Source organism: Tauraco erythrolophus, chromosome 2 (genome assembly GCF_009769465.1).
Source record: "Tauraco erythrolophus isolate bTauEry1 chromosome 2, bTauEry1.pri, whole genome shotgun sequence".
Lineage (NCBI taxonomy): Eukaryota > Metazoa > Chordata > Aves > Musophagiformes > Musophagidae > Tauraco > Tauraco erythrolophus.
In genome coordinates this window covers 69,450,545-69,464,662 of record NC_141466.1, presented here as the reverse complement: position 1 = coordinate 69,464,662, position 14,118 = coordinate 69,450,545, and the positions used below count along the sequence as shown (strand labels likewise).

The 14,118-nt window shown below is 46.8% G+C and overlaps 1 protein-coding gene across 1 annotated transcript; it reads right to left on the bottom strand.

Annotated features, from left to right (window-relative positions):
- Window positions 1–3,592: 3,592 nt before the first annotated feature.
- Window positions 3,593–13,359, bottom strand: FAM167A (family with sequence similarity 167 member A). Its single transcript, XM_009992107.2, has 2 exons — window positions 12,982–13,359; window positions 3,593–3,856 (listed from the first exon to the last, which is right to left on the bottom strand). Exons 1-2 carry the CDS (start codon window positions 13,357–13,359, stop codon window positions 3,593–3,595), a joined length of 642 nt encoding a protein of 213 aa, XP_009990409.1.
- Window positions 13,360–14,118: the final 759 nt, after the last annotated feature.

Sequence of the window (14,118 nt, the reverse complement as noted above, 5' to 3'; positions counted from 1 at the left end):
TTTTAAACAAAAGCAAAATGTAAGCAATTAAAATACTGGACTGATTTCTCTTATACAAATTTGCATACATGTGAGCTTTTGGAGCAAGAAAAAGTAATCTGAAATGTATTCTTCCAGTTAGCCTGGAAAAGTCTATGGTCTTCCAGTCTGGCCATCTAAATTAAAAATACAGTTAATTATTCACATGGACTAGTCTCAAACTTGCTCTTTAATTTCAGTAAGGAACATGTCTCTCACTGCTGGGTGGTTGCAGACAACCCTTGAATCAATGTCCAGCAGAGCCCTGCTTCAAATAGATGCAACTGGTGCTCAAAATGGGGATACCACAGCCTTGATTCGGCGGTCCATGCATGTGGTTGTATTAAAGGGTATTTTCAGGCTGGACCTCTGAGATGTTATCCTTGGTTGCCACTAGCCTTTCTCTGCAGGCATAGTAGGTCATCCAGGAAAGGGGACTTGGCTGTAGTCTACTTGTACAAGGAAAGGAACCGGCACTTTAGGATGCAACTTATCTTATTGCAGACAGCTGAGACCTAGAGGCTCCTTTCTGGGAATTTTGTGGTGGGAGTAGTGACCTGAAATCATGTTTCTGAAGGTCCACCCAACCTTTAGATGACTTTTTTTTTTTTTTTAAAACAAAGTTCAGCAAATATCAGGCACACTTCTATTTATTTTTCTTCCCTATCATGATATATTTTTAAGTGCCTGGACTCACTTTTGACTAAGTGACTGACTAATAAAACAGCACCTAACTTAATAGAGTGTTGATTTTTTTTTTTTTTTTACTTTCTTTCCCATACATTTTTGTCTAAATACGTAATAAGTGCTCCCATCTTAATTTCTTCCCATCTCCTCCAGATTGCAAGACAGAGCTATGGCTGATGGAGCCATAAGGATGTCCCAGCGATGTATATGGATAGAGAAACCTGACAGGAAACATTGCACACCTGTAAAACCTTGAACACCTCAAACTCATGCTTCCCTGACCGCTCCCCAGGCAGAGCTGGAGCCATTGAACACAGTGAGAGACCAGAGACAGAAATCAATACAGACATAATTTTATAATTAAAAAATTGTGCATTTTGATGAACAGCTGGCAGTTATAACCATACCCCATTCCACTTAATGCAGAAAATACATGTCTGGAACCCAGATGTCTGCTATTTCTAATGGCACATATAATGACCTCCTAAGACTGTGCTTGTACTAACCTCCTGCATTCACCTATCAAACAAGAGGCCAAAGGTAGGCCCACCCTGTAGTCAACTCTAGCTGATCCTGGAGAGAACCAGTCTCCCTCTTCCAAGGCATTATTTTCACTGAAAAGCCATCATTGCTATCTTTTGATAGAAAATGCCTCTGCAAATCAACATGTGAGACATGAATCGTTGTGGTTTTTTACTAAAAAAGTAAACAAGGAAGAATTTTAATGATTTTTTTTTTCTTTTTCAAGAAGTCCATGGGGAAATAAGGCTATTTCTCTACTAGTAAACTAAATGGCATCATGGCCCGTTGTCTTGTCCAGAGGCCAACTGGCAGTCTGACCACAACTCTATTAACCTTCACCTCCTGGGCAGCACAAGATCTAGCACCCAGGCATGGCACTGATTAACTTGCTGGTATAGACAGCGTGCCAGTGCCCAAAATATCTCCTTCCTTAGCAGAAAGAAATGATACTCAGTGAGCTTTGAAGTGGAGGGGGAGGCATCACCAAGGGGTTACATGTTATGGGAGTTAGAGGATTTGAACTCAGCTCTAGAGTCCCCTGCCAGTCCCCAGCCCCATATGGACATGAACCCCTTCATGGTCTTAATTTGTTCCTCCCATGGAGACCTGTGAAGTCGGATGAGTTATTTGTCTTCTCTGCATCAACCTAATCTCTCTGTGGAAACCCCAAGTCTTGAAGCCTCATTGCATCTTCCCAGGCATGGTAGAGTGTCATCGGCTTCTGGTTCACACCACATTTGGGAACAAAGACGTGGGTCCACCACTCAGCCTCCCGAGAGAGGCATCCAGTGGTCCCAAGTGCGCACACACAACAACTTACGCACACACAGAGCTTACAGACACAGTCAGGTACAGGCACATCAACACGGCCACGCAACTTTCAGCTCAGCGCTGGCTTGCATCTCCTGCTTGTCCCCAGGCCTTGGGCTGGTGTTGCGCAGACAGTCACACTCACTCAGCCACAGAGCTCTCTGTTCGGGCGCGTGGCGGAGAGCAGAGCTGGGCTGGGGTGATGGGTTGAGAGTTTGCACCGCTCTGACACGATTGGGAGAGGTGTCGGCACAGGAGGGAGAGACCAGAGGCATCCACGCTCCCTTGAGACAGACTGTCTTGGGTGCCAGATGTCCCAAGATTGCCATGGCTAGACCTTTTGAGTCCCTGCCCTTGCTGGGCTAAACCATGGGTGTCTCTGCCCTCCATGCCACGTGCAGGCAGGCGTGCAGCTATGTGCACTGAAAGGCAAGAAAATATAGCATCCATCTCACGTACTGTCAAGTAGGAGGGAATCCCATGTGTTTGCTGCAGGTCCAAAACTCATCGCAGCAATATTTCTCCATTTAATTTTATGGTCACACTTTAAGTTCATTTCACAAAAGTCCCTTTTCTCCTCTTGAAATTCCTTTCTCTGATGGATGTGTGTTGCTACAGAGGATCCAGGATTTGCTGGTGCTGCTGTTGGGGGAATGTCAGCGTGGAGTGATTTCTCTGATATGAGATGTCTTGGGTGTAAGTTACCTGCTTTACCTTATTGCTTGCAGGGGGAAACCACGCAGTATCTTGTGATCACTGCTGACAACAAGATCAGGAAAATATATTGCTCTGGGTATAACTTCTAGGGCACACAGGCAACTTCTGTCCAGCTGGAGTGTCTATATAAATATGTCCATGATCTGTCCATAATCTATACCACAGGCAAAATTAATCTAGAGTACCCTGGACTCAATGGAGCGAGTCAACAAACACATCTTCTTACCACTTCTTGGGGTTACATATCATTTAACCCACTGTCTCTCACCTGCTGGGAGGGCTCCTTTCCACTGGAAATCAGCTTCCCACCTGAAATAGCCCCATGGACCCTGTGCTTGGGCCAGAAAAGACTGAGGATTGATGTCCAAGGAGACATCCAGGGAGAAGAGTGGCTCTGAAGGGACGGCTCTAGCCTGGGAGGAGGTAAAGAGGAAGGGAAAAGGGATTTTGCTTTGCTTTGTGGCTGATCTTTGACCTTCTCCTTTGATTTTTCAGTACAATCAACCACACTGGAGCTGTATCCTCTTAGTCACTGGAGAGGGGAAGAGAACAAGAAGGAACTTGGCAAAGGAGCAGGCTAAGTGCACGTGTTGGGTTCAGATGTTCTCCATGCTTCCTCTGTGCAGGTCCTGTCTTCTCAATGAGCATCTCCAGGCTCTCTCAGTGCCCAGCTCTGCCACTCAGTCCTACCACCAAGACCAGTTGTGGGTTCCCTGTTTGCTCCTGTTCCCTCTGCCCCTCTTTGGCCTCTTTTCGCCCAACCATCAGATGGAGAGAGCCCTGGCGCTGCCCAGTCCTCTCTTTCTTTCTCCCCCATCCTTCCCTCTTCTTCCCCCTTTCAACACAACGAGAACCGGCGGGAGTTAATGTTCATCTTGGTGACCCCAATGAGCTTGAGTGGCGTGGAGAGGCTGAAGGAGCTCACGAGGGGGAAGTCGCAGAAGAGGTCAGAGAGCTCATCCCTCTCCTCCAACTCGTACGTGGCATCGTTGAGCATGCGCTGGTGCAGGTGGCAGGTCTGCTCAATCTTCAGCTTGTTGATGTCACTGCGAAGACGCATGAGCTGCCTTGCCAGCTGCTGGTCCTGCAAACGCATTTCTGCCTGAAACACAAGATGGAGGGCAGGGAGGGAAGAGGGTATTGGCAAGGGCACAGCAAATTTGCTCATCACGCTGCTCCCTGCTAGAGGCTACAACAAGTCATCGGAAACGTAACTCATCTAGAGATGCTACGCCATTGCAAAGAACCGGGAGGGAGGCAGGGGTCTTCCAAGCCAGCGATGCATCCCACTAGAATACCAGCTCAGGATGGTGAATTTTTAGCATTCAGGAATCCTGTGCTTGCTCAGATTTTCAGGAGCACTGGGAAAGTGGAATTAAAGCCAACCATGCCAAGGCTATTGACTTGGCTATCCATCAGTGCAGGCTTCAGAACCTCCATCTCAACCTTAAGCAAAGCCTGAATCAGTTTTGCTCATAACGGAGCAACTGCAGTGAGACGTAGCAATTAGAGGTGGAAAGGAGCTATTAAAAAGACTCCAGAGAACCCATCCCCAAATACTCAGCCTGGGTTTCCAGCCTGCGTAAATCAGAGCTGGTTCACAACAGCAGGGAATGCGGCCCAGATCCCCCGTGGCTTATCTCACTGATTTGAAGTGGCTCTTGGGATGGGACCTCCATGGTTTCTCACAGGAGAGAGAACAAGTATCCTGCAGGCTGATGAGCTAAGTGTTTGAGAGGGTTTTTTCCTCCCCTGGTGCCTAACTTTGGAAGGTGGAAGATTCAGAAGTGATAAAAGAAGAGAGTGCTTTTTTTTTCTTTTAATTCCAACATATAATTAAGCAGAAAATTTATTGCCACAGGATATTGGGGGTGGTGAAGGAAGTAGGTGAACACTTAGTGCAAGAATCAGCCTTTGTCTGGGGTACAGAAGCAGGCAGAGCTAGAACAGCAGACACCAAGAAGACAATCCCCACGTCTCACCCCACAACCCTCCTCACAGTAAAGCAACAAACCACAAGCCACAAAGAAAAGAGAGTGGTGGGAAAGAAGCCAACCAGCTCTTAGTAAATCTTGTGGCTCAAATCTCTCTGTAACTACTGGAGACAAGGAGGGAGCAAAACTGGCTGGAAAACAGTCCTACACTTGCCCCGATGCGATGTCCTGCCTCTTTCCCTGGAGTTGCCTCCATCACAGGACACGAACCGGCACTGGAAGGAGCCTCTTGGCACCAAAGCTCCTGATTTTGTTTTGTTTGTTTTTTGTTTATTTTTTCCTCCTAGTGGATCCCTGGGTAAGTTCTGTCCTCACCGACTTCTGAGTGCATGAGAAGATGCTCTGAGCTCATCTCCAGCTGCACCGTGGGGATGCCCCGACCTTAAATCCATCCTTCACCTTTCTCCTCAAAAGAATATCACTGGTTTCTTGGCTACCTGTGGTTTGAATAAGAAGATCAAGAACAGACCCAGTCTACCTCCACAGTAATACATTAAATAGCACATCACAATGAAGTCTTCCTCTCCACTCAATTGCAAGCAGGGTTCTGGCATCCTTGGAGATGAGGCCAGCTCTCATAGTCCCAAGCAATTCTCCACAGGTACTCTTCAGGAGTTAACACAGAGGGATTCATCCTCAGCAGGAATTTGGGATATAGCCCCCATTTTAACAGCATGGATGTGGTGAGACCATACCAGTTTGCCTCCAGGTCTGAAAATGAGCTCTTTAGTTCACAAGTACAGATGTAGCTCTAGACATAGGTGATGAATTTATTCCTGGTCTAGTGGCTCTTCCATGAAGCTGCAGAAGGGAAAAGAGAAGCGAAAATACCCCTCGAGAGGCTCCACAGATGGCCTTAGTATTTCTACATGAGACCTCTCCGATGCCTGATGCATGGGTGACTGCAACAAGGCTTTCAACCTTGGGATTGCTTTACCTTATAGCATAATCCCTTCTCCTCCAGGTAATGCCTCCAAAGATGTTGGGATCTCACCTCTTGCAGCATTGCTAGTCTCACAGCAAGGTGAAGCAGCCACCTTAGGAGGCTGAAGGGCTTGGAGGGAAGCCTGGCTCTGCTCCAGCTGTTGGGAAGCCCTTTGCAACGACATGCTCAAAGCCTATGCTGAGAGCTGACACAAGTATAATGAAAGTTAATCTGAGCCAAGCAAGGTTTTTCTCAATCCTGCACTGTGGGGGCATCCTGGAGGACCTTGTCTGGTGTTCTTAGCCAGCAATTGGGCTCCAGCTCAGTTGCCTGGAGAGGATTAACTCATCGTTCTACCAATCTCCGAGTGAATCAACCTCTCTCTCTGTTGGGAAATCTCTCTTGAATTTTTGGCAAGGTTGTGGCCATTTACCTTCTTCAAAAAAAACACTTTCCTTGCTAATCTCATAGCTTATGCCTCCAGCAGAGCAATACCACTTGGTAAGTTTTTCTTCTCCCATGTGAGTTGCAACGAAGAAAAAATCGTTTTTGCCAATATTTTTCCGTTTCACAACAAATGCCGTGACATTTTATCAGGAAGGCGATCACAGATGTTATTGAACTGACCCTTGGTCGTTCTTTCTTGTCCATTTATCAAGCTACATAAGAAATGTCAACAAACGCTTTCATTGTATGTTTTGAAGAATGTGGGATTAAAAAAACCACCACTGCTAAAAAGGGTTTAAAACTGAATCACGAGGCCATTGCGGAGAGGGATGTGAGATGGAGATTGCTATTTTTCCCTTGTGAGCCAGCTTTCCACGTTTTGACCAGTTCTTGCTTTCCCTTTTTATTGAGGAAGCTGTCTTGATTTCACGCAAGCTGGAAGACAACCCCCATCAGGGCATGTCTTTTAGGTGCTCCATCTCCAGTCACCCTTCTTTCACCCATCAGACCTGCTGATCGAGCCAGCCACATGGCCTGCTGGCCTACCTGTAGGGTGGGGGCAACATGGCATGAGGCAAACCTACCACCCATCTGCACTGATCACCTAGGCTGTGACACCGTCTTGGACACCGCCCTTTCTGGCTGTTCTCTGGAGCTGAATGGGGAAGCATGGATGGTCTGTCAAATGCACACTATCAGCCAAGGCTTTCCCAGGGGCATAAAGCCCACTTCTGCCCCCCAGGAAAGAAAAGCAGATAGGTGAGGAGCAAAGCCTGGCAATGGTTGACTAAAGGATGACGTGCACAATAAGGAGATGGCAAAAAGCATGAGGGCTGTCACCCTTTGCTCCTCTTGGGAGCATGCCTTGGCTTCCTGAAGGCTTCAGAGCCCCTTGCATGGTAATAGGTCCCATGGGTATAGGTCCATGGGGTGACAACTGAGCAGGTCACGGAGCATGGAAGTCTCCACTGTGGGCAGGATGGGTGGGCTGCTCTGCAGGACATAGCCTCTCTCACTCTTCCTACCCATCATCAGGGCTTGGCTTGAGATGCAAACACCCTGTCCTCCCTCCATGGGCTTGTCCCATTAAACCCTGATTTGTTCAAAACCACCTGGAATATTAGCAGAATTTGGGTCAGAACCCAGAAATCCTCATTCTCCTTCCCTTTCCCAGAGGCTTCTCCAAGTACTAGAAACATTCAATCCATCCCATTGCCAGTGGTCCATCTCCCTGCTTTGCTACAGGCAGATGTATCAGCAGAGAGCACCTCATGATGAGGAGATGTGGAGCTCCTTGGGACCTCTTCCCAAAAGTGAAGTGTCCCATGGACAGCATCCCAAGTCTGTGGTCCATGAAGCTCAAGATGATGGTCTGTGGAGTAGTGGCTGCTCCCATGGGGCTAGTCCTTTTTATTTCCAAAAGATCAACTTAAATCTAAACTGATGCTTTCCTAACTCAGTGCAGCCACTTGGATTCAAGCATGGAAAAGTACAGGTCAGTAGTTAGACCCTTGCCAAACGCTTCAGAGAATTTACTTAAATCTATGTTTTGGTTTGAGGCTTCATCTTCAAAGGTGCTCAGGTGTCACCCTATTGTGCCTAATTTTAGAGGCTCACGCCCTTGTGGTGCAACCACACAGCCCCAAATGAGGTATCTAATCTCCTTCTGCAGTGCCTAGGAGTTCCACACCACCAAAAACTACCATGACACCTGCATCTGGTGACACCAGATGACACCTGCAGAGCCTGACTTGGGTTTCAAATCTCATCCTTCTTCAGTGTTGAGTTTAGTCTGTGTCAACTCCCTCAGAATTAATCTTCATATTACCTTTCCTGAGGGAGGTAAAAGTCTCCTTTTTTTTTGTTAAATTAGGGGATGCTAAAATACTTCCAGGATTGGGAATGATGTGCCTAGAAGAAAGCCCATTGCCAGAGGAAAAGCCTGGCAGCTTAACATCTGAGTGAGGTGAACTGAGGGACATCTCAGCGGGCTTACACATGGGCTTATGCAGGAGGAGAGCATGTCTTTTGTCAGATGTTTCTGCAGTTATATCTCTGCTACTCGCATGAATCCATATCCACCTCGTGAAACTGTCTCTCTCTCCAAAATAGACTAGCTGCACCCAAGCTGCCCCTTGGGGATGGTCCTGTTCTGTGATAACTCCTAAACTGTGCCCTGATTGTAGCAGAACAGTAGAGATAGAATCATAGAATCATAGAATGGTGTGGGTTGGAAGGGACCTCAAAGATCATCTAGTTGCAACCGCCCTGCCATGGGAAGGGACACCTTCCACTAGACCAGGTTGCTCAAAGCCTCATCCAATGATGACCCTACTCTGGTGCCTGTGTCCATGTCCTTTCATTGCTTTACACACAAATACAGACAAATCCCTTCCTGGACCTGCTGCATAGGAGAGGACTCCCAACACAGGCCAGTCTCCATCATCAGGTCCATGCTCTAGGCTCCTTCTCCTTCTCTCCACCTCCCAGCAGGCACAGGGCAATCCACAATGAGACTTGTGTCAACACTGTTTTGGTGCCATGTTGTTGTTTAAATTCACGTAAGTACTTGTTCAGCCAATATCAGTATTCCAAATGGAGATAATAATGGTTAGTATTTAATAATAAATGTCCAACCAACAGGACATAGGTGTTTTACGATTTCCCAGGAGACAGCATCTGACATTTGTGTCCCTTTTCAAGAGTCTTTTCCTACATTCTGGCTCACACATCTCAGATTCCGGTGCCAAACATCAGTGAATTTGAGATGGAAAATGTATTTTCCTACTGGGACAAAGTCAGGACTGTCCTAAGACCTCCCAGTTCATAGCAGAATTTTGTTCTTTAACTACATTTAGGAGAAGGGGGACTTTGAGAGCCCAATTTTAGAACATGTAAGCATTTGTTCTGACAAATTTCATAAATAAAGAAGAAAATACAGTCTGACCACTCTGAGCCTTGGGTCTGTTACCATATACCCTGGCTGGGGATGGCTTTACTTTCAACATTGATGAAGAACAGCCACACTTGACAGCGCAAGGCAAACATGAGGACAAAGAAGAGGCAGGAGGAGTTGGGGAGAGATGTGCTGAAGCCCCGGGGCAGTTCAGCACATGCTGAGTGCTGCAATTTGCTCGTATACCTACACAGAACCTCTCAGTGCAAAAACAAGAGCAGGAGTTTGCATGTCTGAATAAATCAGTGTCTTCGGGCCAGATTCTCAGCAGGTCCCAGCTGACAAGGCTGGCTGGAGCTCAGTGGGCATATGTCAGTCCTATAAACCAGGGCCAGGACTTGATGTGAAGAATCAGGTCCTGGGCCAGGTCATGTGGGGTGAAAGACCAAGAACAGCAGATGCACAGGAAGACTTTGGGTTTGCCCTTCACATCACTTCTGAACGTGAGGAACCTGAACCTGGCTGAAGCTGAACCAGAGCTGACTCTGGAGACACGGAGGCAGATTCCTTGCAGCTTTGGATGACCCCTTTTGTGTTGACTGGGAATAATGCTTCAGATTTAAAAGGTAAATTGAATTTTAAAGCTGGGCACTCCTGGGCTACCACGTGACCAAGCAACTAACGCATTCCATGGCCCATTCTGTAGCACCGTGGCCAAGGGGAAGTTTGGGCATACACATGCTACTGAATTCACTTTGTGGCCTCTGCTGGTTTTGGCTGGGATAGAGTTAATTCCAAAATTGGGTAGTCCCATGCAAATTGCCTGTTAGAAACAGTCCCCAGCATGCGCAAACTCCTGAAGCTCTAACTGTTTGGCAGGGTGCTAGCTGGTACAAGCCAAAACCATGCTGGGGCCATGCTATTGAAATAACTCAGGTTGAACACGCTGGTAGCTGTGATGAGGGTTGCACGGTGTGGATGGTGGGGCTGCATGCCCTGCGTGGTTGCATTTCATTCACTGAAGACACAGGCTGGTGTACTTCTTGCATGGATAGAAGCATCCACATACACCAGGTTTTGCCCTTTCATTGGATAGATGAAGCCTACATATCCTAAATTGACTTCTCATGAAGGACTGTGTAGAGTGGGTGAGAATCCACGCTGCAGCGGAGACAGCGTTGTGGAGGCAGATTTCACCCCATTACAAATACTGGATCGTTTTTGAATGATCTTCAGAAAGCTTCCTGGGATACTCGCACTTGCCTGGGCGAGGCTGGGTTGCATGATGTTCCCAGGTCTATGAGTCTCCTACGTTAAATTAGGCCAGAAAGATTGATTGCCTGATTAGGGTGACCTTACCCAAAGTGTGGGGTGCTCATGTCTTGCCTGCTGCCTTTTCTGGCCTTTGCTCCTGCCTCAAATAAATATGTAAACTTAAGACATCACCGTATCCTGCTATGAAGCCTTCCTGATTGCTTTACTGTCACAATATGGTGATAAACAAGGAAAAATCCTGGCTGTGTTGGGATACGTGGAAGCTTGTTCCTTTATTTGAAAAGAATCTGGGTTTCACCCTTGAGATGTAATGCGAAATGCATCTTTTCATTCCAGCATCCTGTGATGCGATGGCCTCACTGTGTTCTCACTGTTTGCTGGCAGCTCTTACCCAACAATAGTGCCTCCAACATCGCTATTTAGCTGTGTGGTCAGTCAAATACATGCTGTCTTTTGGGGAAATGGTTCTAAATTACATGAGTCACGTCCAGATCCAGCAAAGACTGGTATAACTAAAAGGCAGGAAAATGGAAAGTGAGGAAAAATTAGGGTTTGCTTTGCCCTTTTTCTTCTTTAATTTAAACATTTGATTTTCCTCAGATGGTGATTTATATACCACACCCCGGTCTAAAGGGTAGAACTGGACTCTGAGAAAATTTATACTTCCATCATGGGCAGAAACCGAAAGAACAAACCAAATATTTTAAATGTGGGGCTCTGAGAGGAAAATCTGCTTTTTACTGTCTTTGGGCATCTTGAGATTTGGGTTTTACATCAAGTGCATTGTGAATTTTAGATTGCGTCACAGATGAAAGCACAAAGCCAGATTCAGGTCTCAGATCAGAAGCTGAGATTCTCCAGAGTGCTGGGTGATTTTAGGAGATCAGCTCAGAATGTAATAGTCCTGGATTCCTGACAGCACTGCACTTGCCTTGTGAAAGTCATGGTCCCGAGAAATGCCTCAACCATCAAAAACTGTGACATCAGGAACCACCTCTGTAAATAGCTTCTCTAGAGATCAATCCAGCTGGGTGAATGAAGCAAGAGTAACAAAAAGTTGACAAATAAATACTATCTGAAGCGAAAGTTGCAGAGAATTTTTGAAAACTATTATTCATCGTTTTGCATGAGAAGTTTTCCTCAAAGACTCTCAGTGTTTATGAAAAGCAAACCTTTTGCACAGGAACATTTTCACAAGTGCATCTGAACTGCAAGTTCTGTCCCAGCCCCCTGAGACCCTGTTACAACTGTTGCTGCTGTCAATGCAGTTGCAAATGCCAGTGGGACTCACCAGCAAACTTCCAATTAGGCAACAGAAACAAAGCCATGTGACATGAGTTGTTTCCAGTCATGTGGGCCAAATAGCAAAGATTTTTCATTCCACAGAGGAGAAGAGAAAGATCACTGGAAGTGTGGTCTTGGTGTCTGCTTGCTCCTACACTTGAGAACAGCACCAGGGTCTATTCTCCAGCCCTGAAAATAGCTGCCCTGATCCTGTTGTGTCCATCCTATTGACCTCCTGTGGCCTTCAGAAAAGATGTGCTGCATCCACACTTCCTCCTGGGAATTATCCTCAGGCCGTGCTGACTCCTCAGCTGGGTTGGGAGCTGTTTGGGTCAGCACTAGTTCACCCAGACCAAATTTGTGCCAAAGACGATAATAGCAACACAACATACAAAAGATGAGCTTCCAATGCCCATGCCCTGGCTCTGTGTGTTTTCCTAGCACAGGTGTAGCATTTTTGTCTTCTCTTCCTCTCTGTGGAACTACCAGTTCATAACTACCAGAAACAAACATAAGTGTAAGATAGGGCCCAAGGTTGGGCTGGGAGGATGACAGAAACGTGGACCAGCTTCTAATGAAGCAGGAGCCAACAGATGATGAACCTGAAAGAGCTGGATGAGGAAGCATCTGAGATAAAGTTCTGGCATCATGTATACAGCAGAAAAAGGAATACTATTCATTAGATATTACAGGGTCAGAACAAGGGATTTCCACAACAGTTTGAAACAAAAGGAAGCACTTGGTCTCATCATGTAGAAATGTCTTGAGGGAATAGGTTACCACAAGACCTTATAGAGAGTTATGAGTTAAAAACCAGAGAATTACGCAAACACTTGGAGGTTAGATAGCTGACTGTTAAACACAGTGGTCTGCATACAACCTCCTACAGAGGGAGTTCCTAAATCATCAACAGCCACAAGCTGAGAGGGCAGATCCAGGGGATGGATCTAGTCATGCTTTCTTCCTACAGCCCTGATGAAGTGTCCCTTCATGATGCCCATCAGAGAAGGGCTATAGTACCAGCAGTGCCCACGTATTTGTGGTGTATTTATACCTGTTGTATTTCTCTGAGTGTTGAGATGTAATGAAAGAATCAAGGGAGAGGGTGAACTGCTAAAAAGTCCTAACCAGTGCAAGTTACTCTATGTCCCCAGCCTGTTGGATCTCAGAGGGGATGCTGAGGTAGACCTAGCTCTTTCTCTGAGGTTATGGATGCTCTGGCATTCACCTTTCCCATTCCTTGGGCTCCCTTTGCTCCTGCCAGCTGCAGAAAACACAATGATTGACTGTTGCCTTTTCATTTAGGGCTGAAGGTAGGTAAGAACAAGGAGTCACTTGTTTCCTCATGTATTTTTTTTCCCTTCTCGAAAAAGTGTTTTATCTAACAAGGACAGGAAACCACTTACCAGTTCCTTCCTGAGCCATGTCAAAGCTTCGTCTATGCTCTCAAAGCCACCTATTCTCCCTGAGGTAAGAGTCATCTTGTCCTGGGCAGGGCTTCCATTGAGATGCAGCTGCACCTTCCTCAAGGGGACAGTCTCCCCTGTAGCCTTTTTGGCCTTGTTTGCCTCCTCTTCCTCCTCTCCTGCCGGCTGGGGGCTCTTCCATGTCTGCTCCTCCAGCTTCGCCTTCCATTCCAAGTAGGATGGACGCCTGGTCTCCAGTCTCAGCTTCTCTGTCAGCGCCTTGAGGCTCCTCAGGTGGTCATCAGGAGGAGCAGCACCTCCAGAGCCAGCATCCGTGTTGTCCAGCGCCTCTTCTATTTGGATTTTGGGTAGAGACATCCTCTCTGGGAGTCAAACAGCATAGAAGGGTGCTGCAAAAGACCAGGAACAGGGAAGGAAAACCCTCAGAGCTGGACCATCTCCTGTAGTGTGCCAGATGCAGCCCCTTGGAGGACAGCTGTGGTGGCAGTGGCTCCTGCTCATGCACCACGCTGGCCCTGGATGTACACCTGGAAGAAAAGCAGATGTTTGGTTTCCAGTTTGAGAAGCAAAAGTGAGCAAGAAGGGAGAGACGGCTCCTGCTGCAGTGGAGGGAGTGAGGGCTTCAGGAGAATCACGGTGCCAAGATGCTCCTAGGGAGTGTTACCTCATCTCAGCTATCTGACTTCTTTTGGGGCAGGAACAGACAGGCTCTGGCTTTTAGAGAAGCTCTGGTTACCTACACCTCCATTCTTAACTCAAGGCGCCAGGAAAGGGTTGCCAAGGAAGTCAGGAGACATTCACAGACTCCTCTGAACCTGTACCACACAACCTGAGGTTCTCTAGAGATAGTAATGGCTGTTGCTGGGGGTGTCCATGCATGCTGTTTTGCTGATTTCCTGGCTGTAAATCTACATCTTTCCACTTGGGCAAAAACAAGACCAGGTCAAGTAATACAACTCAAACTCTTCCCAAGAGTTTGAGCCAAAAGGAGAGCTGGGAATAGTAACTTTTTAGAATATTTATTTATTTACCCAGTTTTACAGATTTGTGTTTAGGTCTAGGTTTGTTAAAGATGCCAATTTGCAGCCGTAAGATTGAGCTCCCTCCTGCCGAGCA